General features: G+C 49.5%; 1 protein-coding gene across 1 annotated transcript in view; it reads right to left on the bottom strand.

Annotated features, from left to right (window-relative positions):
- Window positions 1–212: 212 nt before the first annotated feature.
- Window positions 213–1231, bottom strand: part of LOC116520148 (cell adhesion molecule 3-like) — a 134900-nt gene continuing 133881 nt past the window's right edge. The window contains 2 exon segments of the mRNA XM_032234299.1: window positions 213–283; window positions 416–553. Of these exon segments, the coding sequence (XP_032090190.1) occupies window positions 213–283; window positions 416–553 (209 nt within the window).

Below are 1231 nucleotides of genomic sequence, written 5' to 3'. Positions count from 1 at the left end.
GAAGAGAAAACAGAAGAGAAGAGAAAAGAAAAGAGAATAGGAGAATAGAAGAGCATAATGGAGAGGAGAATAGAATAGACTAGTTGGAAGGGACCTTGGAGGTCTTCTAGTCCAACCCCCTGCCTAGGCATTAATAGCATCAATTAAGTTAAGAGATCTCCTGCCCATAGGTCACTGTATGCTAAGGGTCGTACAACCTGATTTAAGAGGCCTTAAAGGAAGACGGAGCTAAACCAGAAAGGGGAAACTAGCATCTGTGCCTCCCTGTTCAAGCGCAGTCTACCTGCCAATACCGAATGGTAAAGGCATCGCTCCCAATTTGGTGAAGATTTCGCAGGTAGAATGGAAACGAACGAGATGGGCCCAATCTAACATCCTTCTTAGGTTCTTAAATAGTTGTGTGTTGTCAACTTACCTGTCAAGAGTTTTTCACCCTTATTCCATCTGAGCTGAGCTGCTGGCTTACTGCCAGAAGAGACACATGTCAACACGGCCACCTCCTCCTTCCCTAAGAGGACCTGAGTAACCAAGATTTGGGGTTTCTGTGGGATTCCTGAAAGGAAGAGGGAACAATGAGGGACTAGCGACTATAAAGTTGCCTGAGAAGACTGTTCTGACCTAGCTTCCCCAGCCGGACGAAGCCGAGTCCTCGTCCCGATAACCCATTTTATTGAATTGACAGTTGAATTCCTCCTCCAGTGAAGTCTTTTCCTCTCTCACATCTTTCAAGAGAGTTCCCAATTAACGACCTTGAGCAGCTTGAGAGTGGTCTAGGCTGAGATCTTTCAGATACTTGGCAAGAATGCAGGAATGAACTAATGGCTCCTGCAAACTCCACTCCCCTTGCGCTCCTCTTTTATTCCCCATGGGAGGGGCCATTCACCGTCCACCTGTGGCCTTTCTCCCAAGTCGACTCCTGTTCTTTAGATGTTCCCTTTGTCTGGCAGCTCTGCGCATGCGCACACTGGGAACAGGCTCCAGCTGTTGTTCTCCCTCACTGATGTCTGACTCCGAAGGCAGCTGATAATTGGCAGTATAGCCCTGGCCCCCTCTCTGCCTCCGACACAGAGCCCTCATCCGAGCCTTCCCCAGACTCCAGGACTGGCCCAGGTTCCTCCCCAACCCTCCTCACTCTCTGATCTGCTGCCAAACTCTGCTGGCCGCTGGCAGGCCACAACAAAGTTGAAGCATTTCTTCCTCACTGGAATGACATCCTCCCTGCCTGGTTATT

Source organism: Thamnophis elegans, chromosome 17 (assembly GCF_009769535.1).
Source record: "Thamnophis elegans isolate rThaEle1 chromosome 17, rThaEle1.pri, whole genome shotgun sequence".
Taxonomy (NCBI): Eukaryota; Metazoa; Chordata; class Lepidosauria; order Squamata; family Colubridae; genus Thamnophis; species Thamnophis elegans.
The sequence above is the reverse complement of the archived record's forward strand: the minus strand, read 5'-3'. Positions and strand labels throughout refer to the sequence as shown.